At 30.7% G+C, this 26,237-nt stretch overlaps 1 protein-coding gene across 1 annotated transcript; it reads right to left on the bottom strand.

Annotated features, from left to right (window-relative positions):
• Nucleotides 1-1,417: 1,417 nt before the first annotated feature.
• Nucleotides 1,418-18,309, bottom strand: LOC129985040 (uncharacterized). The gene is made up of 6 exons (XM_056094966.1): nucleotides 18,237-18,309; nucleotides 12,416-12,696; nucleotides 9,439-10,204; nucleotides 4,911-5,004; nucleotides 4,543-4,688; nucleotides 1,418-1,662 (listed from the first exon to the last, which is right to left on the bottom strand). Exons 1-6 carry the CDS (start codon nucleotides 18,307-18,309, stop codon nucleotides 1,430-1,432), a joined length of 1,593 nt encoding a protein of 530 aa, XP_055950941.1. The 3' UTR covers nucleotides 1,418-1,429.
• Nucleotides 18,310-26,237: the final 7,928 nt, after the last annotated feature.

Genomic DNA, 26,237 nt, shown 5'->3' with positions numbered 1-26,237 from the left:
GCTGCAAATATCTTAAGCGAAGTTTAAGTACAAAGGAAATATACAAAGTAGAGTTAAAGGTACGTCTAATACATTCATAAATTATTCCCAAAAATTTATACAATTATAATGAACCAATACTTTATTGATTTACAGGTGTCAGATGCCATAAAGGAACGTGTAGACAGTGCAATAAATGAAAGAGAAGTAAGCGCAAAAATAAATTAAAAAAACTACTTTTTTTTTTCATTGCTCATATTTTTATTTTATAAATGAGAACGAGCTACAATTAACAAATGCAATGCACATACACTTGAATTAATGAATTATAAAATATTATCCTCAGAGAGACCTGCAAGAGTAAAAAAAGAAAACTCGATTTATTCCAAAGTCTAAAGCTTCGATTCTGTATAATAATATCAGTACAATAACATTAATGAAAGTTGGGGGGGGGAGCTTTAGAGCTTATTAAAATTAAATATTTGTTCTATGTACTATTGTGATCAAAATATGTTTATTTTTATTTAAAATACATTTATATTATGCAGGACTTTCAAATTTTTATCAAACGATTTCTACAAGAATCTGGCAACAGTAAACAATTAATTACATTTCATAGTCTGAAAACAAATCGATTTTTAAAGAAATACGAGCTTTAACTTTATCGATTTTCCAAAAGGGAAAATGCAGTTGAATAAAGAATATGTATTCAAATTTATGAGTGCAAAGCAATTCTTAAGCAAAAATATTTGAGCTGCGGCGGAAAATCTTTAAAGACAGCTGCTTATTGAAAGCAAGAGTCATCGAGTAGCATAACAATGTTTAAAGACGGTAGAGAATCTGCCATAGATGAATCCAGCTCTTGAAGATCATCTGCTTTGTTTTATCTTCAACATGTCGACCATATCAGAGAAATGAGCTTAGTAATCGTCATTTAACAATTAGAGACATTATTGAACAAATTCCTGTAATGTCTCTAACGATAAACATTATGAAGGAATAAAATAAAAAAGCTTTGCAAAATTATAGCATGCCTTTTACAGTGCAATTATTATTTAGGAATTTCTGATAAAAATCATCGAATATGTTTTCCCAAGATCCTTTTTCATCTGAAATGGCATGGTTTGACTTTTACTTCTATGGTAGAAATTGCCTCTTCGTGGTTACAGTTTTGAGTCTATCATATTTATAAAAGAAAATTCACTATGAATTTTGTAAAGGTGTGGCAAAAAGGACTTAAGAACTTATTTTGATTATTCGAAAAAAAAACGCTATCAGATTTGCAGTCGGCGGAGTAACTTTGAAAAAGCTGCAATAAATTTTGACAAATAAATTGATACATTTTGTTTTGTTGCACCGGGTACTTTTCAATTACAGTTAATAATTTTTGAAAAGTCTCCTCTATTTCTTCTCGTGGAATATGTCATAATCGATGAAAGCAGAGTTCCAGTTATTTCGCTATTATTTTATCACATCCAATTTCAACATTTATCTTGCCCTTTTCGTTCTTACTCAGCTTGAGTGTCATCATAGCTTTGTTATTTGGGCAGTTGGCATTCGAAAGATCCGCCTCGCTGTTACCCGCTGTTTCCATTTTGCCCTCCAGTTTGTATTTGTTTTGGAAGATTGTGTTGCATTCGATGGCAACGTATTTCAAATCCCCTTCGAAACATACATCGATACCTGAAAGAAATAAAGCCTTATTCATAGATAGAAATGCAAGCATTAAAATGATCGTTCAAATTTTCAAAGAGTATGATTCACAACGATAATTTTAATAATTTTAGAAATGTCAGAATTCTTTTCTTATCGCATTTATTCCTATTAAATCTTATTAAAATAGTTTTTAAATTAACTTATACTAAGAAAATTACGCGTCACACTAACGAGAAAAATTTAATGTACAAAACTATATTTAGAATAGACATCATCGATAAAATTGGGATTAACCCTTAACTGGGTTGGTGCGGTATCTCAGACCGCTAAGGATGGACTTTCCGTCACTCCTATTCTATTTTTAGCTCAATCGAATGGATTGATCCTGTAGCTCCTTATTTCGTGACCTTCATTACACGTGCACTTTTTCAACTGCTTTTTTTAAATATATCAGCTATTTCTTTGCGCCACGTTTGTGAGACTGCACCTCCATTTTAGTGTTCCAGTATTATACAAGGTTCAGCAGATGGCTCTAAAACTTGGTCCTCGAAATATCATCCAACGTACTGATCCTCGTTATGAAGCCCAGTTCCTGAGACTTTTAAATGAAGCAGAAAGTGATTTTAATGATGAGGATAATTATACGGAAAAATTTTTTGATGAAAGTTCGCATTCGACTGATTCTGATATGTATGTTAAAATATAATTAATTTTCCTAGTGATAATGTATTTTGAAAAATTTCTAAAATATATTAATATACCAAGAGAAATATCTGTTGAGAATTGGCTGATTTTGACACTAATACTTTCATTAGAAAATTTCCTTTGACTATAAAGAAAATGCTGACTCCTAGACTGTGCCTCCCCAGTTAAAGGAATCATGAATTTACAAGAGATTGGTAAGGCTTTGAAAATTAAGTTGGGTACAGTAGAAAAATTCCGAGTTCTGATAGTAACTATCATTAAAATATTAAAGCGTAATAATCAGACAACTCTAGAATATAACCTTCTAAATTTCGACTTAGATTATATACAAGTAAATTGTCTATACAGTAGTCAGTGAAGCAGCTTGAATAGTAGCATACTGGCCTGCCAACCAGTAGTCATGGTGTGATTTTGAATATTTTTAGAACCTTTTTTTTTTACAAATATTTTTGTTAAAATATTAATCATTCTTATCGATTTAATCTTTCATATCTATGATAAAAGAATTATCTTTAAGCTTTAATTATAACAACAATTTTAATGGTGGTAAATAGTATCTATAAGTGATGATGATGATGTCGTGTCCGCGCTACCACGAAAAGGGGGTGCAGTAGCTTCTGAGGGTAAACACCACTGAGCACTCGAGGGCAGAAGTCTGATTTCTAGCTCATATGAAGATGGAACTCACACATTCGCTTGCACAACCCCGTTTTACAGGGGGGGGGACATTCACACAGCTCACAAATAGAATACAGATGAAGATCAACCATGCCCGAACCGGGATTCGAACTCGGGATGCCCAGATCACGGGGAAGATGCGCTACCCCTATGCAAGGACGCCGTCTGTATCTATAACTATTATTACGTTTAAAAAATTAAGATTTTAAAATTATGGAGTTAAAATAGCTGAAGTTTTTATTTTTTATTTTTTTTTTTTTTTGAATTTGCAAAACTATCTAAATTCATAAATCAAGATCTATTAATCAATTGAATACCTAGGCACGTGGCCCAAATTTTGAAGTTAATTTTTCAATAACGTTTCCTAACGTAGCTTTGGTCTAGTAGCGTTCATTCACAATCGCATTTATCAATTGTGTAAGTTATTTTTTTTCCTGTTTTCAATGCTTTTATGGTAGTTCTAATTCTAATACTTATATGTAATTAAAAATTCATAGATGCAGAAAAAACTTCTAATTTCGAAAATAAAAGAAACCTATAAGAATTTCTATCATTGATGGGAGGAACTATAATCATTATTGTTTAGCGTCATTAAAGCTGTATTTAATATTATTAATAACTTTAAAAATTATGTTTTGTTTCGTGTTTGAAAAACCATAGGAATAAGCGGTTACTCTGAAACAGTGATTAATGCTTTAATAAAATTTGTATCTTTTTAATTTAATTTGAAAACCATTAAAAAATGCCCTTCAAGACGGGCATATAGACATTAAAAATATCTACAAAGTTATAAGATGATGTAGATTAATTTTTCGGGAAAATTCAGCTAAAAACAAATATATATATATATATATATATATATATATATATATATATATATATATATATATATATATATATATATATATATATATATATATATATATATATATATATATATATATATATATCCTAATTAATTTCCTAATTTCTATCTTAATTCAACCCATATTAATTTAACTTTAAAATTTCCTGTTCCAATTCCACTTTTTTTTATTTAATTAATGCGCCACGATCTCTCTAAAAATGCTTAAATCTGCAGTTTCCGACACTCAGTGAAGGGATAAAAATTTGTCAACCTAAGCAAATTCTTTTAAAATATACCTATTTTTCTCTTACCTAAATCGACACGTGTAAAGAATTCCCTATCCGAATTTTACAGTATATAGTCATGGGGATAAAGATTTATTTTGCTCTTTTCTCTTTACGCTCTTTCGCTCTTGTGTCGGGCTTTAGATTAATATGCTTCGTCACTTCTTGTTTGTACATAAATTATGCCTCCCGGGACGGAATAAAGTGAAGTTTAAGAATTCAAAGTGTCCTCTCTCTTCAGCCATGACTCTGCTTCAAAAATATATGTTTTATATATGCATATTTTAAAGCAATAAGCAAGTCCATGTATTGGATGAATTATCGTACATCGAATTACTTTTTTCACTTTTCCAAGCGCAAAGGGTTAATTTAATTGAAATTCGAGAGACTCACCTGTGATTACTTGGTTTTTCTGGCATTGCATCAATCCATCGAATGGGCGGTAGGAATCTTTTCTACTGTCCATTCTAAATACATCATTCATGAAATCTTTCTGGCATTTCACGTCCATTGTTATATCAGTAAACAGAGGAGCGTTCCTGAAAAAAGAAAGAAGCGATTAAAATGACGAATTCAACTTTGAATTGCAAATCTTCACTCGTGATTCAAAATCCAGTATCCCCCAGTTTGGTTTGAAATATTTTATGGATTGCTTAACTTAATTACAATACACTCTCCATTTTGAGCGGCAGAGTATCCCGATATTTTGTTTAATCATTTGGTCCATCAATGGGTAATTTCTATGTGGAAAGAATACTTACGCTGTTAGTGCGTATACGTGTGACTTGCTCCGATCCGTTTGACACATGATACTCTTTGACTGGCCTTTGCAACTTTCTTCGTATTCGTCATTTTCTGAAAAATATCAATATCATATTAATGATGGTATTGCAAAATATTAAACAGAATTAGGAAGTTTATAACTTCAAACCAGCGAGATTTGTCTCCCCAAAACTTTCTTGCATACTCTTTAATAAACTTGTCATGCCAAAGAACTCCTTAGATGACATTGGCGTAGAATAGTTACGCCAATGTCATCTAAGTATTGTAGTGAATAGCTTATAAGCCAGTTAACAGCTACGCTACCCGAGTAATTGCTTTTGTATCGTGGTCATGTTAGTGGGCTGCGAACCACTAGGTCCCAGGTTCTATCCTCGTTCAATCCAATCGTAACATTGGTGACCTCGGACGATGAACCTTCAACCTTCCTACAACTGTTGTGGTGCCATCTACCCGCAACTAGGGATTGCAATTCCGGACCAAAATTTCAATACCAGTATTCGGTATTTTTTAAATCTTAATACCGGGATACCGGTTTTAATACCGGTATTAGAAATTTTAGAAAAAGAAAGAAAACACAGGTGTTTCTCTGTTTTATTTGCCAGTTTTGTTAGAGAGTGTAAATATCATAAAAAATAATTTGTAACTTATAAATTATAACAGTATATAATCACAAAAAAGTAAAAGAACATCTTATTTATTAAAATCACAAAAAAAAGTGTAAATATCACTATTCAGTCTGTGGTACTATTACAAATTTTTGAAATGTGATCTTAAAAAAACATAATGTAACATAAAGTATCATAATGTGTCATTAAGCCTGAAAAGTAATTTTGTGTAAAAATTACCAGCTGTCGAAAACGCTCTTTCGGCATCTACGCTAGCTGGTGGTACTGTTTGCAATGCGCGATATATTTTTTTCAAGTATTTACCTCTAAATCCCTCATCTTCAAATAAATCTATTTCTCGTCGGATGGTTTTGGATATAGCTGATTTCTGTATTGTATTTTGGTTCGTTGAGTATTTTTTTTATTTATCGCTAATTCTAATTTTTGTTCAAGAGACAATTCCTTTTCACTATCGACAGTAGTAACATCATAATCTTCGATAATTGAACCGAATTCTTCTGAATGTGGATAGGTTTGTGGGTAAAAAATTGAAAGAAAATTTACTCTAAACTTAATCAGATTTGAAATGGTTATTTTCTTTTCTTCGTTTTCATTTTTAAAATCATTATAATTATGTAAATACCATAAGACATTTTCTATTTCGGTATGCCTTTCTTCTGTGCGATTTTTCAATGTAATATATAATTCTTTAGATAGTGATGTGTGCTGTTCTTTCAGTGACTGCAACATGAAATTTATTGTTTCATTAGCTGTTGTTAGAATCTTTCCGACATAATGCCTCAATAGTCAGTTTTATTGGAAGTAAAGCTGATATAGTTCTGGATATTAAGTCGAATTCGGTATCTGAAAAAATAATTTTCAGGTTTAAGTCGATTATTGCTTTTTGGATTGGATTTCTCAGTTTCAAAAACCGTTCTATCATTAGGAGTAAACTGTTCCAACGTGTTTTAGACTCTAATATTAACATATATTGTTTTATTTTTAGTTAGTATATATTTTAGTAATATATCCTTTTTTATAGGGGAACGTTTAAATATCTTAACAATTTTTCGAACTTTATAAATTGTAGGAAGCAATTCTTGATAGATTAATATTTCATCGTCATTAGCAATATCTTCTTCAACAATTACATTGTCATTATCTTCATTATCAATATCACTCTCACTCTTACTCTCTTCAATGTCGGAATCCGAAGTTTCTATATCCACAGTATTTGGATTCTTCTGTTCTTTATTTTTTTGGTATAATACATCTATTACTCCTAATTGAATTCCATGTTCATAGCATAACTGCTGATTTGCACCAATCAACTTTCCAACTTTTTTCATAACTGTTGCTCCATCAGTCGTTATGGATACAATATTTTCTTTCAAGGATAATCCATGTTTCGCTAATTTAGATTTAAGCAATTAATTAAGCCATTCATTAGCTAATTAATTTCGCAGGAAGACATAAAAACAAAAACGTATACTATTTTGCTATGTTCGCGATACATGAACATATAGTGGAGACAATTTTAAAAATTTCTAGCAAATACCGAAAAACCGGTATTTAAACTTGTGAATACCGGTATTACAAAATTGTACAAATGGCTCAAAATACTGGTATTCGGTATCCCGGTATACCGGTATTGCAATCCTTACCCGCAACCGAAGTCGTCAGACTCACTTGACGCAGCAACAACAGCAACCACTCACCCTCGCCATAACACTTGGCGCTACTCAAATGGGTACAGCCGTATTATGCTCAACAGCCAATAAATACATCACCACTCAAAAGCCATATCGTTCGTCTCACCTCCGACTCACTGGAGGTAGAGTCTGTAGTGAATAGCTTATAAGCCAATTAACAGCTACGCTACAAGAGAAATTGCTTTTGTATTGTGGTCATGTTACTGGGCTTCGAACCACAAGGTCCCAGGTTCTATCCTCGCGCATCTCAAACCGCCACAGTACATTAATTTTTTTATTAATTTTTGGTGAGATTATATATATTAATTTTTGGTGTAGTAGTCATAACTGCAGATTAATAATAAAGTCAGTAGTGAAAAGGTTAACCCTCCAGCGGCGTATCCCTTGATTTCCGCGGTTTAGCAATCAGTCCATTTTTTGTTGCATCACGCGTTTTTCGCAGTTCAGAGTGTTTATTTTTACGATTATAAATTTTTAATACATCGTATTATTATCGTGTAACATATAGTATCAGTTCACTTTCTTTGAAAAATATTTGAACATATTTGCAAACAACACATTTAAATAGTGATTTTAAAGGATTACGCGGACAGAGGGTTAATATCTCTACATAAGTGAGAAAAATATTAATGAACAAGTGGTTTAGAAATCCATCTGCATCCACGAAATAATTAAAGAAATTATTCAAAAACTATCAGAAATTTCTACGTCAACAAAAGTCATTTTGAGATTATCACACAAGTCATTAAGTCAATTTTTTTTTGTTGTTAATTATCTAAATCGTAAAAAATAAATTTTGCTCTGTTTTAAAAATCATAAAAAAATAAATTTTGAGCTGTTTTAAAAATCAAAAACTTATCTTTCTAATGACGCCAGTTTATTTGCTATAAAACTTTTTAGTCAAAATTTAATTAACTTTTTAACATATTTTTCCCCATGATCTGGGCATCCCGGGTTCGAATCCTGGTTCGGGCATGGTTGTTCTTCGTCTGTGTTCTATTTGTGAGGTGTGTGACTGTGCCCACTGGTAAAGCGGGGTTGTGCAAGCAAACGTGTGTGAGTTTCATCTTCATTTGAGCTAAAAGTCAGACTTCTGCCCTCGGATGCTCAGGGGTCTTTACCCTCAGAAGCTACTACACTCCCTTTCCGTGGTAACGCGGACACGACATTATCATCAACATATTTTTTTAAGTATATTTCATAACAATATTATTATTGTTATGATGAAACCTAAATCAATTTCATTGCTTCATCAATTATTTGATTGTGTAATTTTCTTCCATTGTTGAAAGCCAAAAAAGGATCCTGTTTAATATCCATGTAGTTTACAGGACGAATAAGATAGTTAAGTTACGATACTATCTAAATAATTGTAAGGACGAATCAGATATAATGACATCATGGACCTGGTTTCCATTACCAAAGTTCATTGAACAGAACATATGCAAGAATTTAAAATAACAATTTAATGTCTAATAATTTTATGGAATCGTGGACATGAAGTTTTATCTGAACGATTCAACATAAATTAAACATAACCAATGCCTCCGGCGAAACTGCTGGTTGCCAAAGGCGATTAGTAGAATATTAATCAAACAGAATCCTTTTTTCAGCTAATAATAATGGAAGAAAATCACGTCATCAAATAATTGATGGCACAATGAGAAAGATTTAGGTTTAATTCACAACAATGAAAAGATTGTTGTAAATATACTTAAAAATGTGTTTAAAAATTAATTAAACCTATACTAAGAAAAATTGCAGTAATTAAACTGATAACATTGAAAATATATTTTCTTTTTAATTTTAAAACTAGATTAAAAATTCTTTTTGTGTGAGAATATTTTCAGAAGTTGCTGAGAAAAAACATCAAGCTTTCACTCATTTTTAACTAATAAAAATTTTACGTGTAGTTTTTTAAAAAAAATTGGTCCGACATTCTCATTTACAAACTCCAAAGTTTATCAGTTCAAAATTTGGAAGCTCTTGGTCAAACAATTTCGCCTGAAGAGAGTCAGCACACACACAATATCTCATATTGAGAAAAAGGAACAATTAGAAGTAAAAATTTCGAAGAACTTCATCGACTTCAGTAAAGTTAATTCAGTTGAGAAAAACTGTGCAAAGCAGATAAAGGACGAAACAAAAATTAATTATCGCAAAAAAAAAATGAATTAGAAACTTCTTACTACATGAAGAGTAGTATTCTTCTCCATATTCTCCTCCACATTTAGTAGTTGTTGAAATTTTCATTGTTGTAGTTGCAATAGCCTCTGTGGTCGTTGTAGTTGCTTCCGTTGTGGTTGTAAGTGCTTCCGTTGTGGTTGTAAGTGCTTCTGTCGTAGTTGTAGGAACTTCTGTAGTGGTTGTAGTGGCCTCTGTTGTAGTAGAAGGGACTTCTGTTGTTGTACTTGTTGGAGCCTTCGTAGTAGTTGTTGGTGCTTCTGTAGTGGTGGTGGTGGCCTCTGTTGTAGTGGTAGGGACTTCTGTTGTAGTGGTAGGGACTTCTGTTGTAGTTGTTGGAGCCGCTGTAGTAGTTGTTGGAGCTTCTGTAGTAGTTGTTGGTGCTTTTGTTGTAGTCGTTGGAGTTTCTGTAGTGGATGTAGGGGCTTCTGTTGTGGTCGTTGGAGCTTCAGTAGTAGTTGTAGTTGCTTTTGTTGTAGTTGTGGTGGGTTCCGTAGTTGTTGGAGCTTCTGTCGTTGTAGTGGTAGGTTTTGTTGTAGTAGTTGTAGAAGCCTCTGTAGTAGTGCTAGGGGTTTCTGTAGTAGTACTAGTAACTTCTGTTGTAGTTGTAGGAGCATTTGTTGTAGTCGTAGAAATCGTTGTTGTAGTTGTAGTAGCTTCTGTTGTAGTTGTAAGAGCCTCCGTAGTAGTGCTGGTAACTTCTGTTGTAGTTGTCGGGGCATTTGTTGTAGTTGTAGGAGCTGCTGCTGTAGTAGTTAAAGGTTTCGAAAGCTAATAACAGTTCAAAAAGAATAACAATAAGTATTTAGCAAAGAAATTAATAATGCTTTAATATCTAATGCGAATAAGATTTTTATCAATTAATTATAATTTAGATATTTGAGTTTAAAGTATTTGTATAAACACGGAAGAACCTCTTTTTATGCTACAATTTTATTTTAACATTATCAAACAAACTCAAAATTAAAAATTTTATAATACGGATTAATTTTGTTTAAGTTAAAAAAATTCCTTTATATTTTAAGATATTATAACAAACTAGAGTGTACTGCTGAAAATTTTAATTATAGGGAAATGAACCGATAAATTGAAGTAGCAAGAGGTAATGGGTCAATATATATATATATATATATATATATATATATATATATATATATATATATATATGGTGCAATGAATGCAATGTTATATCATTAAATTAATATTTTATACAAAACGACTCTAAAATTTTAAAAATGTGCAGAGTTCAGAACAAAAAAAAATTTTGAAACTATGATTATTCTCGAGTTAGTCTGTTTGTCTGTGAACACTACAACTCAAAAAGGGGAAGAACTAGTTTAATGAAAATTAGAAGGTTTTTAGCATCTAGAATTTATTACTGAATCAGATTTTGGAAGAAATTACTGTCTGACGTCCGTCTGATTTTAAATCTAAACATGGTAACGCAAAAATATATCGAATCAGAATAAAATCATATTCGGAATTTTATTGATCTGTTTTAAATTTAAATCCGGTTTGTAGATTCAAATGTGAAAAAACAGGATTATGAGGAACTGCAATGACATGGGCAATTAAAATTTGGTGCATGACGAAATATCAGTAAAAAATTATAAATCTATATCAAATTTTTGACGAAATCGATCAAAAGAGAAAAGTACAGTGCCAAAATGCAGGCATGAAATTCTTAATATATCCCAAAGTTCAACACGAAACATGCCGTATCGTTGAAGTAGGCTCAAAATTTTCGAAAGAGCATTGCCGATGGTTGAAATGCGTTACTTTATTTCATAAAGATTTTTAAAATCATTTATTTACTTCTTTTCAAAAGTCTGGACACAAATTGCACGACTTGATTTCATACGGCTGTACTTGAAACTGTGGCATCAGTTTCAAATAGAGTTAAGTAAATTTATTGTGAATAACGGCAACAATTTCAACAAAAGTTATAAACCAAGTAGTAGTATTTCTTTAACACAAGATATTACTCAATATATTCTTGTCTCATTTGGAAAGAATGATATTTACCTACTCATAAATTGTTTCATATTAAATTAATCATTCATTATCACTATTAATCACTAATTCATTATTAATTAATCATTCATTATTTATTAATTTATTATCAAATTAATAAAAGTAAAAAGAATTTTAACAAGCATTTATTAAGGTACCATAACGTAGAAAACAATTTTTTGTTAATGGTACTGGCAGTAAAAGTAAATCGTAAAATCTAGAAAAAAAATCTAATAGGATTTTTAAGCACATTTATATGTATATATTTTTTTTTAATTTTTAATTAATGATTAGGAATTTGCTTTCCTATAAAATCCATTTTCACTTACTTTTATTGTAGAACTAACTTCAGTTCTTTACACTTTTATGATTAATATTTGACCAATACATATTTCATAAAAAAAATTCTACTTTAAAATGAGCTAATAAAAAACTGTTTTTAAAGTCTTTTTTTTAAATAATTTTATTCTTTAATGTATTTCACAATTCATTACATTATACTTTTTCTAATGAATTGCTAATTAAATTCACAAACAGAAGGCGCCTTTTCTTTTGAATTAAAATTTAATTTTAACTAACCGATTAGTTGAAAGCGAAGTCCTGAAAATATTAAAGAATTGTATTTCCAATGACAACACACAGTTGTATATTTAGTTGCGGAATTCTTGTTGATTAAGAAGGATATAAAAAAATCTATGAAAAAATTTCTTCTTTGCAAAAATGAAACAAATTAAGATAAATGAAAAAATAATCTGCTATCAGTTTAACAGCTTTTTATAAAAAAAATTTCTTTTTGGTCATTAATTTTAATATAACACACGCCATACTGTTTTTCCAAGACTGCAGATCACTGTCAATGCATGAACAGCCCCATATTGCCATTCGAAGGAATTAAGTTTGGACAATTACTGTACTCTTGCCTAATTTCTTAAAACAGAATAAAGTGAGGAAATAAAATCAGATACTTGCATGGTAAACTTGAAATCCTTCAGATTCACATGCTTCCCCTTCATCACAATCAGCTTCGTTAATGTCCCAGAGGGTATGACAAGTCCTCGAATAATCTTCTGTTTCGTTGCTAATAGGACCCAGTGCAAGTCCCGTACAATTGGAATCTTTTCTGCACTTCTGGAGGCAGGTCACCATGTGAGAATCTTCGTAGCTTTCTAAAATCCAACTATCGTGAACTTTATCTTCAAACCAGAAGTAAAATTGAGTCGTTGTCACTTCAAAGGCCCATATATGGACCACTAAGTGAAAAATAATCCCACAAAAAACTATTAATAATTCCCTAAAATAAGCCATTTTAATATATGAAGGTAATAACACAATAAAAATAGAATCGACTTATTTAGAAGAATGTATTTTCTTCAAAATATTGGCGGGACTAAAAATTTAATAATAACTTCTGAAAACAATATTGTTTGTTTTATTTACTGTATATTGGAGTTAGAACCAAAAGCTATAGTATCGATAAACAACCACTGAACTATTTGAAATTTATAAATCAAAATTCGTAAAGCATTTCCTATGCAAAAAATGTAATTCTTAAGTGATTTTTGATTTACATTATCTAATTAACTTTCGTTGGAAGTGTGACAAAATCAAAATGAAGTTGTTTTTGATATTTTTCTTTGCTGCAGTTAACTTCATAAAATTAAGCAAACTATAAATATGGGAAATTAAAATGTGGTAACTATCCTGAATCATTGTTCATTTTTAACTAAATTCATTCGTCGCCATTTGAGTTACTGAATTCAAAATCGAGAAGAAATTCATAACCCTTTCATTTAGAGTTTTTTTATGCTGATATTTTGAGGACTTTTCAATATTTAGTCTTTTTTTATTTCTCGTGCATGTTCCAACATACTTAACCAAAGCAAAAAACAAAAAATATTAACTTTATTGAAATTGCTCATATGATTATTTATTTCCGTGAGTATCATGATTCCGTGATAATTTATTTCATTCAGCCTTAAGTTAATACAGACGAACGACGATGTCGTTCTAACTCTTTATTTACTTTTTGTGCGTGCAGGTGGAAAATTAATAAATATTTTACAACAAAAAATGAAGCCAATCTTAAGCGGTAAGCAAAGAGTTGAAAAGCAATTACGGATAAACATTACACGTAAAAAGGATTTGACGAACTCTACGCCCATTGTTATTGAATCAGTACAAACATATTCTACTTGAACTTCACAAAAGAATTCTAATTGTGTGAAATAACATCTGCTCAAAAAACTAAACAGTAAATGGCATGGAAAAATATTTATTATTATTTACCCTAAACAGCAAAAATAATATTATTATCTTTAACAAACGAAGCAACGTGTATTTTGTTTCTAAACACTTTTCAAAAACTAAATAAATCGTTATCATCATCGAATAGTGAAGTTTATTCATTTTTGCATAAATGACAGGTGCCACTACAAATTTGATATCTATTGCTGAACGTACAATTCCAGCTGTTAAATTTAAAAAAACATTTCTTTTTAATGTTAAAACTGATTGCTTGTTGTTCGACAATATTTTTGGTTATATAGCTCTAGGCGCTTCTATAACAATTAAACTTGATTTTTTTGTTATTTCTTAAAGGATTTTAAAATTTATTTAAAATCGTTTTATATCCGCCATTTTTTTAACTTATTATAAACACGTTTGTTAGTCACCTAAACTTGAGGTCACTGAGATATTCCTTCACACATAATAAATATTTATGTGTTTCATTATACGCCGAATTGCTATTATAACCGCAGAGAAATGTTTTCCTTCGATTTTCAAGCTTTATTATACTAAATGCCCCATTTTGTGTTAAGCTTTGTAGCATAATGGAAAAACTCATGTATGCATTTTATGTATTTTCGTTTTCCTTCGAAATGGAATACAAATCAGTGATTTTGATACTTTTACATTTTTGTTTTATCAATTCGTATGCACATCATTCGATTGATCGACTAGAAATCCATCTTCTGGAGGATTTGGTATTCCAACGAAATTGCATTGTCAATGAGACGACAGATATTTTCAGAATTATAGGAGCTTTGATAAGCTGTTAAGAATCTGGGTGATAGAATATTCTGCTCAAATACAAATACCATTTAATAAAACAAAATTCCTCGTTTTTTGCTAATCATTCCTGCATTTCACACATATTGGAACTCCACTGGGTAATGTTACTGGTCAAAAATTCCTGCGTTTCTTATGTTTACCCTTTGCTCAACGACTTTTATTTGAATTTTGAAACATTCTTTGGAACCCGAGAAGATCCAACGGATAATAAAGAACAGTCATTTATGGCAGAAAAATTAATAAAAACTTTAAAATGTTCTGACTTTTTTATTATTTTCACTAATTTTTAGATCCTCGAGCTCACAAATTATATGCATACGATATGAAAGAGTACTAAAAGAATTAGAAATATCTATTGAAATTCTCGTCATTTGACATCCATCAAATCAAATGCAACTTCGGACTTGAAATTCAAAGTGAATGCAGTGGCTGGAAATCCATTTGAATACGATTGTGTGACCTTGATAGATGCAGAAACATGAAATGGAGGAAGATAATTCTATCATACATTTATTGTGATCAAGAATGTTTGGTATAAAACCACTGATGAGGGAGAGAAACTTCATATTGCCTGTATACGACGTCAAGAAAAAAATATTTCCAATATTGCAATTCGAAAATTATGGGATTTAACAGTCAATCACATATACTCGTTACTGGCCAAATTCGCAGATTTTCGGCAGTAACCTTTTCAAAAAAATAAGGATCGAAAATAAAGCTGTTTTTTTTCACGCCCATTTGCCGACTTTAAGAGAGGGTCACGGAGTTCTTGAACTCAAAGTTTTTAACCTCCGGACATAACGGACGAATAGAGTAATAGTATGGCACTGAGAATACATACTAAGTGGTTATGAATAGAAAATAAAGGATTTACTTAGGAAATAACTTATTACTAATAAATAGAGGGGGGGATACTAAAAAAGAAGATAGATTTTACATGAAAGTTAATCTGCAAATTCTGTCCAGAGTCAAACCTTGTTAGCACGCATACACAGTCACTTTTCTTTCATGTAACAGCAATGAGATTATATCATGAGGAATTTTGTCTATTAAATACTCACAGTTTCTTCGAACTAACAATACTAGTAGGTAGAAAACATCCATTCACAGAATATTTTAAATCCAGTTGTTATTATTATTAATTCTTACTCAGCAAGAGGTTTTTATCTTTATAAATAAAATCTAACCATAACTTATCATCATACACTTACAGATCTGGACATTCTCAAACCGATGTGGAAATATGTTTCGAAGGAATGCCGAATATTGGAGACAGTAGAATTCGACAAATTTAACATGTGTGAAACACACAGCACATCTGCAAAATGACCTTCATTTATGTTTCGTCTTATGTAACTTCATAATAACCTCTATAGGAAGGAAATATCGTTCAAGACAAAATTGATTACAAGGGTCAAAAAAAAATCTTCAAATTAACGAGACAACTCCTTACAGCTTATACAGGACACACCCTTGCAACCAATGGTTCTTGTAGTAATTACGCAGTAAAATATCCTACTTGTTCAGGTAACAAAGCTTGCCATATCTTACATTAAGCAACAGCTTGTTTGAATTAAAGTGCAAGAAAAAGTTAAAGTTGCCATCAGATCATGGCAACTTTTACAAAAGAATGACAGCATGATAATATTTTATGCCAAATCTGGAAATCTGAATACCATCCTCTCTTATTGTCATTTCAAAAACTATTCGTCAAACTATATTCAAATCCAGACACTGGTGTGGAATGTGATGTCACCCGAAAAGCAATTTTAGCTGTGGTTTTAACATCACAGATGATTTCACTTTTTCTCTTCATCTCTGTCTAGCATTGTTTTTCCTTTTCAGGTGGTTCCAAAGATATTTTGGAAATTCCAGGATCTCATTTCAATAAAAATTAGATGTTACTATATGAAACTTTCCAAATTTTTTCATGGAACATAAACGGTAAAAGCAGTTTTATTATTTTCACACTGTTCTTGAGCATATATTTTAAAATATCTGCATGCATGTTAACATTCCACTTCTTTGGACAACATGATTATGTGAAGCTCATATATTGGCAAAGTTTTCATTATTATTATCATCACCATGTATGCCAACTTGCTAGCAACATAAAATTGTTCATTAAAGGATGTGGTGCTGCTCATCAGGAAAGCGAAAACTGAAAATATTTATCAAAGTACTTCATTGAGGGGCATTTCATGCACTGACGAGTCGATGTCCAGACAATCACACTATTTGGAATGATATGTGAGTAAGCTAGAAACGCATACCATAAATATTACGTGCATAAGTTATGGCAGATCTTCTAATATATGTTAATGATTTTTTTAATATCATATTTGACATGTGCGGAAATCTAATCTAGAGAAAAGGAATCTGGCAGATAGAGAGAGAGAGAGATGTTATTTCAAATTGGACTATATGTCCTAACTAATTGAATTCGAATTGGACTATGACCTAATTTCTCACTATAAACAGAATAAGAAAATATGAGAGTTACCGAAGTAGTACAAAAATTGGTGCATTTTTTTTATTATTTGATATACTTTTTTTTAAAAGTTATCCATGTTTATAGAACAACTTTCTCTCAACACAAAGATACTATTCTATATAGTCTCTGATGTAATTCCACCCACAAATTTTCACTTGTCTATCAGCGCGAATCAATTCATTCATTCGATTATGATTCGTGCCAATAGTCGCGATGGTGCAGTTTTCCTTATCTTGTCTTCAGTGTTGGTTATCTCTTCTTTTAAAAAGCTCTTGAGAAAAGTGTTATCTCAATAAACCTTCAGTAGCTTTCTGTAAATATTTTTCAGCTTTTATTTTTCCTTTGTCTAATAATTAATTATGGCATTTTGCTTCTGTTTGGAATTCATCAATTAAAAAGAAGGATTATTATGGAAGAAAACAAAACATAAAATGTAAAATTTGAAGTCAACCAATAAAGAAAAGTTGCCCAATCCTTGCATGATTTTCAACGCAAAATTCTTAATATTGATATCAATAATATCTTAACAGGGTCTATCTAATAAAATGGAATGAAAAAATTTGACTGAGAAAGCACGATTTGTGAAAGGGTGGGTCTTTTGGAAAATTTATAAAGTGGTGTCGAAAATTTTGTACAGAACCAATTAAAATTCCATTGCAAAAATATTCCCTCGATATCTGGTTATCAATTGTTTTGAATTTTTCTCGTTTAATTAAAATTAATGATATAAAAGTACTGCTTATATATAAAATGATATAAAAGTAATTCATTTTCATATTAGAGTTGTAATGGTTGTTTGGACATCAGGTTCTTATGAAGCAACTATCTGGAAGGATGTTTTTAGCATGCTATATCAGTCGTAGGCAGGAACCTTCCTTTAGATGTCATATAGAAATTTTAAGAAGGGTATCGACTTATTTGCTATCCTCATAATATGATCCTAGTTCAAAACTGCGCTGACCTTTTTCAAACACATCTGTGGTGTAGTTTCAAAAATAGACACTAATATTAAAGTTTATCAATAATATCCTTTATTATATAATATTGCCGGCGTCCTGGCATAGGGATAGAGAGTCTTCCCCGTGATCTGGGCATCCTGGGCTCGAGTCCAGGTTCGGACATGGTTGTTCTTCATCTGTGAAGTGTGTGAATGTGCCCTCCTGTAGAAAGGGGTTGTGCAAGCGAATGTGAGAGTTTCATCTTCATATGAGCTAGAAGTCAGACTTCTGCCATCGGGTACTGAGGGGTCTTTACCCTCAGAAGCTACTGCACTCCCTTTCCATGGTAGTGCGGACATGACATCATCATATAATATTACGAGAGTGCAATATTTCCATGTTCTTAAGTAGAAAATGTTTGAGTGATATTTTAAAATTCTTGACTCGATTGCGTAAGAAAATAATGAAGATAGTTCTTAAATTTTGTACTAATCAGAGACAGAATTAAAAATACATTTATAGCTCGATATTTTAATTTAAAATGAATATTGCATGCAAAGCTTTTGCTGCAATTTTTTCACTTTCCTTTTTATATAGTGCTGTTTACTTCATATTCTCCAAATAAATCTTCCGTGTTTTCTCCTATTTCTATTCCAGCCAGATAAATGATGCTCGCCACGGTTACAGCTAAAACTATCAGTAACGCGACATTTCGATTCGAATAAAATTTGTGAAATAGAGATATTTTAATGTACTTCTTAATCAAAACTACCTTGAGGATTTCTACTGCCCGATAATCTAAGGGAAAATTTGATACTGTTTCCTCCAATTTTCTGGTAAAAGTATCTCTTATTTTTACAATCTCCAGATTGATTCCGTGCATGATGCATGGAACTATCGAAATTGAAATTAAAGACATCACCGTCAAAGCAATAAACTCAATCACACTCGACTCTGAAACTAAATGTTCAGGTTTATATAGGTCTGCTAGACTTGGCTCATCTTCACAGATGAGTATATAAAATGGTACAAAGAGATGTAGAAAAAATATTGCACAACAGTAAGCCGTTGGTCTAATGAGACAATCATATACATCTTGGATAAGTTTAGTCAAAGTAAAGTAAGATATAATGAAACTCAAATTCCCGGCGTTATTTTCTATATTATTTAATTTCTCGTTGTATTCGAACAGTAAATATTTGCAGTTATAGTAAAAAAGGCACATAAATAAAGTGAAGAAAAATGGTAAAAAAGCTGACAGAAAATATGTAAGACATTTGCAAAGGAACAAAACTATCAAATTCACCACTTGGTTCTCTGAGTGATGTCCAAATGTTTTCCTAGAATCAAATCCATCTTTGATTTCAACCCAAGATAAAAGAAAAGAAAATCCAAGTAAAGATACAAAAATTGTAATGATAATGGTATTAATAAAGATACCTTTATTAAAGTGCTCCAAATGAAGAGTTTTGGAAACAATGAAGATATTTCGCAAAATTTCTTGTAAATGAATTCGCCGTCTATACAAAAGAAACCATAGTGAAAATGACAATATACTTATCAAGTGGGCTAAAACTTCTTCTATTATTGTATCATCAATGAAGGCAAATATTAATTTTGCAATCGAATAAGATAACAGGGAAATGGCGAATAAATAGCAAGAACATGACGAAAAATTTAGAGCTCTGTTGGAGCTCTTCAGTTTCATTTCAACATTGAGACCAAGAGGAGTTGAAATTTTCCACAAAAACCCATACCCATGAAGTTTCCAAACTTCTCCGTATTTCGATAAATAATTTTCACTTCCTGCGCACACAGTGCGTACTTGAAAAAGTGCATCATTCATATTCGAGATTCATTAAATATTTCTTTTATCATATAAGCTGTAAACTCTAATAACACATATTTTTATTTTAAATGAAATTATTTATCATTATATCCGAGGTTTCATGAAAAATTAATCATTATCGAAGGCATATAAGCCTTGATCCTTTCAGTCTAAAGCTTTTTTTTTTTTTAATAATGAAATTTACATTTGGCTATATGTGGAATTCTATAAATTCGAAAAAATAAATTCTCTATCTTCTTCCTTTATTTTTAATAAATTTTAATTAGTCCTTCGCATTTCTTCTGTAAGTGGACTCTTATACAGAATATAAATCGTAGAACGTACTTTCAGTTTTCACTAGGTAATCACGGTCCTCACATAATGATTTTATAATTTTTTTATTCTATAAAACAGGCAACAATAAATGAACGATTTTTTTAAAGTTTTTCCATTACAATATTGGTAACTACTGCTTCTCTGTTTTATTTTTTTACAGTCAATTAGATTTATACTTTCTGATTTGAAATGTGTTGTAATTTTGATTCAATAAGAGTAACCATAGAACATCTGAGATACTTTTAGATTCCACTTAACTTTTCCATCGAATTGTAGCTTCTTTGATAAGTTCAATATTCCTTCATAATTTTCATAATTTCTTATTGCTATGAAGAATGTAGCAAAACTGCCAGATTAGTTAAGTTTTTAATATGCAATAAATGAAAGCGTTTTGAATCTGTTTCTACAATTCATTTCTTCTGTATGATTCAATATCTGTATTATCAGTCTTATTTTTAGTTAGCTATGTAGAGAAAGATTGTAATTTTATTACTTTCGCTTATAATAGTCTTATAAATATAATTGCAATGTCGTATTCCCTCTTATGATTTTGTCTGGCATTCAGAATAACGAGCAACATCCCAGACATTGTGCAATATCTTTCGCTAGCAAGATTGTAAATTTTCGTTATTAGTTAAAAAAAATCAAGTACTATATTTTCAGCAATTATTTGCAGATCTCTTATTTTCTTTACTAGATCAATTTTGAAATGTTTCCAATATTATTGAATGGCCTTTTGATTATTAATACTTTTCCGCTTTGCTATAATTGAAGGATACAAGTTATTGATTCCTCCAAACGGTCATTTTTCGGAGAAAGTAGATATTGGTTAGTAGTAACTTAATTTTGCTGCATTAGCTGGTCAACAAAACTTGACTTCTTGAAAATTGACTTTCTTTTTGTATGAGTCGATTATACGGTATACTTGCATTATCGTTCCATCTGGAACTTTGAACAGGAAATTAATGTTTTTAGATGATGTACAGTACAATGGCAGATAAAATTTTCTGACCTTTGTTTGCATATTTTAATAAAAATGATCATAATTGCTTTGGCAATAACTTTATTACCAATAAATCACATTAATATGCACTTAATAATGGTCCCGACAATAATCAGCCACCGTGTTTTTTGTCAACAACCGTAAATTTAAAAGAACGATACAATAAGATAGGATTTTTTTAATATTTTTTTGTTTTCACTACTTTATTTATCTCATTTAAGTATATCTTTGCATAAAGTAAGTCAAGAGTTTAAAATTAATACATTTTACTAGCAAATTATTAAAAAAAAATTGTTTAAAAATTTGTTCCTGACAAATTGAGGAATATATCCGATAAACATTGCAAAATTGATTTTTTAACTGCACCTTACTGTATTAATACATCTAATGATGCGATCGAGGAATGTTCTTTGAACAAATAAACAATTGGTTTGAAACTGAGCGATGCTGATATTTGCTTGCTACTATCGACCATTCTTTGCAAACCTCTATTCAATTAAAATTTGCAACAAAATTACTGTAAAAGCGAAATTACTTTATCTATTGAAATACACTAATTGAAATGTATTTTTTGATGTAATTGTGAAAAAGTATTGATCGAAATGCATTTGAAAAAAATGTTTAAAGGACAATCAATCGCATAACCTCGATTTGCCTATGAAAATATGAACTTCTAAGCAAACTATTAATAGATCAATAAAATTTATAAACGAAATATATCAAGATTTAAACTAATATTTTTTTAATTGGAATATATACACGTCTAGATAGACTGTTATCTTGCTAATAAGTATCTCAGGTATGATTGTCACAGATCAACTAATGAAAGCTCTAATAGAAAATATCATGCACATTAGTAGACTGTTTAAGAAATTTTTTAAAAAATATTATTATTTGTGGTATACTTTAAATGTAAATATCTAATGACATTAGAAGTTTCTAAGTGTAATGGGATATTTTCTATCTTTAAAACTCGCGCATACTTAATTCAAAACTGATAACTAAAATCGGCTAGATATACCGGGTGTCCCATAAATTTGTAAATACTTAAGCATAAAAGCATAATTAAGCATAAATTTCATGTTGCAGTCATGAAAAGAACACCACACATCACTATCTGAAGAATTATATATTACATTGAAAAATCGCACAGAAGAAAGGTATACCGAAATAGAAAACGTCTTATGGTATTTACATAATTATAATGATTTTAAAAATGAAAAAGAAAAAGAAAAGAAAAGAGACTAATCAATTCAAATCTGATGAAGTTTATAGTAAATTTTCGTGAACTTTTTTACCCACAAACCTATCCACATTCAGAAGAATTCGGTTCAGTTATCGAAGATTATGATGTCATTAATGTCGATAGTGAAAAGGAATTGTTTTGAACAAAAATTAGAATTCGCGATAAATAAAAAAAATTCAACGAACCAAAATACAATACAGAAATCAGCTATATCCAAAACCATCCGACGAGAAATTGATTTGTTTGAAGATGAGGGATTTAGAGGTAAGTACTTGGAAAAAATATATCGGGCATTGCTAACAGTATCACCAAATAGCGTAGATGCTGAAAGAGCGATTTCGAAGCTGGTCAGTTTTGCACAAAATTACTTTTAAGGCTTAATGACAGTACAATGGATGCATTATGTTTTTTAAGATCACATTTCAAAAATTTGTAATAGCACCACAGGATGAATAGTGGAATTTACACTTTTTTGTGATTTAAATAAATAAGTTGTTATTTTACTTTTTCGTGATTCTTTATATACTGTTATAATTTATAAGTTACAAATTATTTTTTGTGATATTTACACTCTCTTATAAAACTGGCAAGTAAAACAAAGATGCACCTGTGCTTTCTTTCTTTTTCTAAAATTTCTAATACCGGTATTAAAACCGGTATCCCGGTATTAAGATCTAAAAAATACCGAATACCGGTATTGAAATTTTGGTCCGGTATTGCAATCCCTAACCGTATCCTTCATGGTGTATTGCAATTGTACCCATACAAATTGCAATCGCTACATCAGCTCTTACCAAATGATACAGCTAAGAGATTGGAATTCTCAAATTGGGCTTTGGCGAAAATTGAAGATGATCCGCGATGGCTGCTGAAAATATTGTGGACAGATGAGGCTCATTTTGCTTTGCGTGGAGCAGTTAATACCCATAACTGTAGAATATGGGCACATGAGAATCCACATGCTTACACTGAGAAGCCCTGCATTCACCACGGGTTACTGTTTGGTGTGGTTTTACTGCATCCATTATTGTAGGCCCTTTTTTCTTTGAAAAGCCCTGTAAAAACGCAGGATGGAAGACATGTTCAGTTAATGGAACAAGTTACTTGGAAATGTTGCAGAAGGAAGTGATACCGTCCTTATTGGAACACGATGTCCTTGACACAGTGACATTCATGCAAGACGGGGCACCTCCTCACATCGACACCGAAGTGAAGGCATTTTTGAGAAGAACTTTTACTGAAGAACGGATATTCAGCCGTCACTTTACACATGAATGGCCCCCACGCTCATCAGATTTAACACCCCTTGATATTTGGCTATGGGGTTACCTTAAGTCTCGGGTGTACCGCCATAGGCCAACTTCGTTAGTGCAGCTAAAGGAAGCCATTCGCCATCTCATGCATTCATCCGGATATGCTGTATGATGCAGTTATCAGTGTTGTCTCCCGCTTCCAAACTGTTATTTGTAGTGATGGCGGACACATAGAACAAGTACTGTAGTACTGGTGTGATACGCATGTAAACAATTGCTTGCATGCAAATAAAAGTATTTTTTCCGTAGAATTGTATGTTTTGCTTGTGTTTAGCGCCCTCTATCGACAAATTTTTGAACTTTTTTTTGTATGAAAAAAAAATCCCCCTTCACGAGAATAACAGTTTCGCAAACCGCATTAAAATATAGTCATTCCTTCAATTTTTATGAATTTTTAAAGTATTTACAAATTTATTGGACACACGGTATATATATATATATATATATATATATATATATATATATATATATATATATATATATATATATATATATATATATATATATATATATATATATATATATATATATATATATATATAGTGATTCCACCAACAAGAAAAAAAGGCAAATCTAAATTTAGAATACAGAGTGATGAAAAGATGTTAGCAATTATCTTCAGTTTAGTCTATTATGAGAGAATATAATGAATCAGTATAAATATAAGAAAAAATAATAATTCCAGACCTCAACTCATTGATCTTTGCTGTTTATTCTTCCTTACATTTATTCGTACACTGATTAATCAATCAGTTTAAATGTTAAAAAAATGTTTCAGTTGAAAAGTACCAAAGCAGAGGTTAGGATTTTGTTGTTACAAATGACTAAAACAAGCCGTGTTCTATTAGCTAAGTATAGAAGTCCAAAAAAATTTTGATACATCGTGATGTCAACCAATTCATTTGTAGAAAGAAAACTCTTATCTCCTTTTGTTTTTGTTTTTTACAATTGGAGTTAACACTTTTATATTTTTCTGATTTATCTTTAACCAATAATGATTCAATGTATTCAAATTGACACAAACTAATCCCATTTTCATGTTTTACAATTCCCATACCTAAAAAGCAGGCCAAATCCATACCATATACCATATCCGTAGATGAAGCAGACCAAAAGGACAAGTCAGTATAATATACGGTGGTGGATGAGTATATATATTGATGTTTAGTTTAATAACATTCATATATTTAAAAAAAAATAAAGTTTGTGTGAAGTTCATGAAAATATTTCATTGTAACTTCTGAAAAGCATTTCTGGTTATAAATATCAAAATTATGGAGTCCCTCTTGATTTTTGATATCTTATAACTACTCCTCATAATTCAACTAAAAATAAATTTGTATTTTTGAAGTTATATGAATAAGTTGGGAAAACTTTTATTCCTTAAACTTTATTTTCATTCATATAGTTTCAGCAAGAAATTAGAAAGACTTGTGAAATGCAAAGGTAAAGTCAGGATAAAGTTGTTGGTTTTTGTAGTGGCTAAAAAGACAACTTCAAAACAAAAGGAAAAGCAAAACATGAAACAATCCAAATGCCAAAAAGCGCTTTCTGAAAAGCAATTTAAGCAGGCTCTAAGCCAATTTGTATTATCTATAAATTCTCAGAAGCGATGGCAGCTAGCTAAAAATGAATGAAAAAAAAATCTACGATTATCATAGATGTGATTCAATATTTTCATTAATATGACTTTACGCAGAAAAATCTTGAAGTTTATTTGATATAGAAGAATATTTCGAATCACGTTTCTGATTAAAATAATCTTTTTAATAATCTTTTTAAAAAATCTTTAAAATAATCTTTTGTTGTTCAAAATTGAGAAAGTTTTCACTTTTGGTCAATTATTTCTAGAAATATTGAACAGATTTTTTTTATATGTAAAATAGATGTTATAAGATGGGGAAAATATGTGTTAAGCGTGGAAATTCATTAAAATCTGAAGCTCCCCTTTTTTTGTGAAGAATACATTGTGTATACTTCACATACCAAGAAGTAAAATAAAGCATCTGATGTTGAAAATTGTTGATTTTATCAAGTATTTTCAGACAGAAATTTAGAATCGGAAGAAGAAGAATATCTGGGAAATGAAAGTTCATGCATGAGAATGTTTTCATATTTAGACGTCGATTTCAGAGGCAAATTTCATTTTTGAACATCCCCAATAAATCTGAAATTTCATAGGATCGTGTATTTACTTATTATCTCTCGAATGTGCTCAATGAAATAATAGGATACCTTACTTAAAGTGCGTATGCAAAATTGTTCTAAGATGAAATTAAACAACGAGATGAGTTCTACCCATACTTAACATGTGCTATTCTATGCAAACGACCTCATCCACAGATGATTGTTCCCTCTTTATCTTCTACAATAGAGTTGTTTGAAAATGAAATTATGATTAGGAGATACTGAAGCATTCTTTAAAGTAAATTAATATGTAAGTGTGCTTCGAATATCGGGATTAATAATAAGTATTTTTTTATTATTATTATTATTATCCGTATTGTTTTAAATACATGTAGAGCAAAATCTCTCCTATATTTCCCATTAAATATAGCGTT

This window comes from Argiope bruennichi, chromosome 9, assembly GCF_947563725.1.
Source record: "Argiope bruennichi chromosome 9, qqArgBrue1.1, whole genome shotgun sequence".
Classification (NCBI taxonomy): domain Eukaryota; kingdom Metazoa; phylum Arthropoda; class Arachnida; order Araneae; family Araneidae; genus Argiope; species Argiope bruennichi.
This window is presented reverse-complemented; position numbering and strand designations above follow the sequence as displayed.